Here is a 1,348-nt window from a genome sequence, read left to right on the forward strand (position 1 = left end):
AGGTATATACATATACCCGCATACTCTGATTCATGAGTGTATGCTCTTGGATGGTGAATTGCGGCAGACATTCAACTACTGGGAAAGTGTGAAGACTGGTGACAGCATACCAAAGCCTCTACATCGACTCTGGCACTCTTCTAGCCCCAGTTGATCCTCTCTATCTCCTATATTCATCCTCACCCTACTGTGCTTGCCTTCTCTCCTCCAATGACGACTCCCGGCGTCCCTGTCGACCTGTATTCGTACTGCCTGCTCCTGCAGAGCGAAATTACTCGCCTCACCGACCGTCTCGACCGTCTTGAGTATGGTACGCCTGCTCCACCCCCTGCTCCCCCTTCCCCTGGTCCTACATTCCACGGTGTCTGGGACGGCAGTCGCTGGGTTCTTCCAACAATCCCGGCCCCTACCCCTGCCGTCATCGCTGCGGCCCACACTTCCATACCACTTGCCGAAACCTTCCCCCCTACTGCGCCTGACACTGTCACGGCGCTTCTCTTGTACGCTTGTGGTGCCTGACTCGGCTGTCGGGCATATCGTGGGTCGTGGTGGCAAGGGTCTCCACCAAGCTCATGACACTTCCGGTGCTCAGTTGCGCGCACTCTGATCGCGCTGCGCCTGGCGAGCGCCGGGTCTCTATCCGGGGAACCGACCAGCAAATCGGTGACGCACTTATTGCGCTTGGGAAACGGTTCATGCGTAAGCGTGTCCGTGCGAAGAAGCAACGTCAGCCACCGTCTGCTGAGGGACCTGCTCCCCCTCCTCCTGTCGCGCCTGTGCCTGCGTCCCACGCCACTAAGATGGATGTCGACCGTGCTCCACACCGCTCGTCCACTGTGCCCCGTGGCCAGTCTCAGGTGCCCGCGCCCCCACTGCCGCACGTCCTGCCGCTCATCCGAGGGCTTCGACTGCCGCCCGGCGGGCCAGCTGGGCATTTGCGACTGTCTTCTCCCCTCTTCCCGTCTACCCTACCCCCGTCAGCCCGCCGCCGCCACTACCCAACCTATACGGGCCGCGGCTTCCACTCTCCCTACTCCCCAGCCTAACCCTACTCCCTTCGCACCCTCGGTGGCTATGGGAACTCCGTCGACGTTTACCCGAGTCTCGCATACCCAAGGCGCCTCTCCCATGCGGATGGATACCAGTGTGGCTTCGCAGATTGACGCGGTAGCGCACGGTCGGCAGCGCAATCGACAGACGGCCCAACGAGGGGGCGTACCTGCGCAATCATCGCGTGTTATAGGCGACAACCTCTATTTCCCTGGCGACCCCGAATACGAGTTCGCAGAACCCTACACTCCGCCTATCCGTCGAGGCGACGGATCTTGAGGAGGGGTTGGTGTAAGGG

The 1,348-nt window shown here is 60.8% G+C and overlaps 1 protein-coding gene across 1 annotated transcript; it reads left to right on the plus strand.

The window, feature by feature from the left end:
* Nucleotides 1-210: 210 nt before the first annotated feature.
* Nucleotides 211-1,046, plus strand: MIND_00812500 (uncharacterized protein; the record flags this gene model as incomplete). Its single annotated transcript, XM_037364799.1, has 2 exons — nt 211-500; nt 557-1,046. The coding sequence occupies 2 exons, from the start codon at nt 211-213 to the stop codon at nt 1,044-1,046; spliced, it is 780 nt and encodes a 259-aa protein (XP_037218041.1).
* Nucleotides 1,047-1,348: the final 302 nt, after the last annotated feature.

Source organism: Mycena indigotica, assembly GCF_014461135.1.
Source record: "Mycena indigotica strain 171206Taipei chromosome Unknown Mind.scaff0007, whole genome shotgun sequence".
Classification (NCBI taxonomy): domain Eukaryota; kingdom Fungi; phylum Basidiomycota; class Agaricomycetes; order Agaricales; family Mycenaceae; genus Mycena; species Mycena indigotica.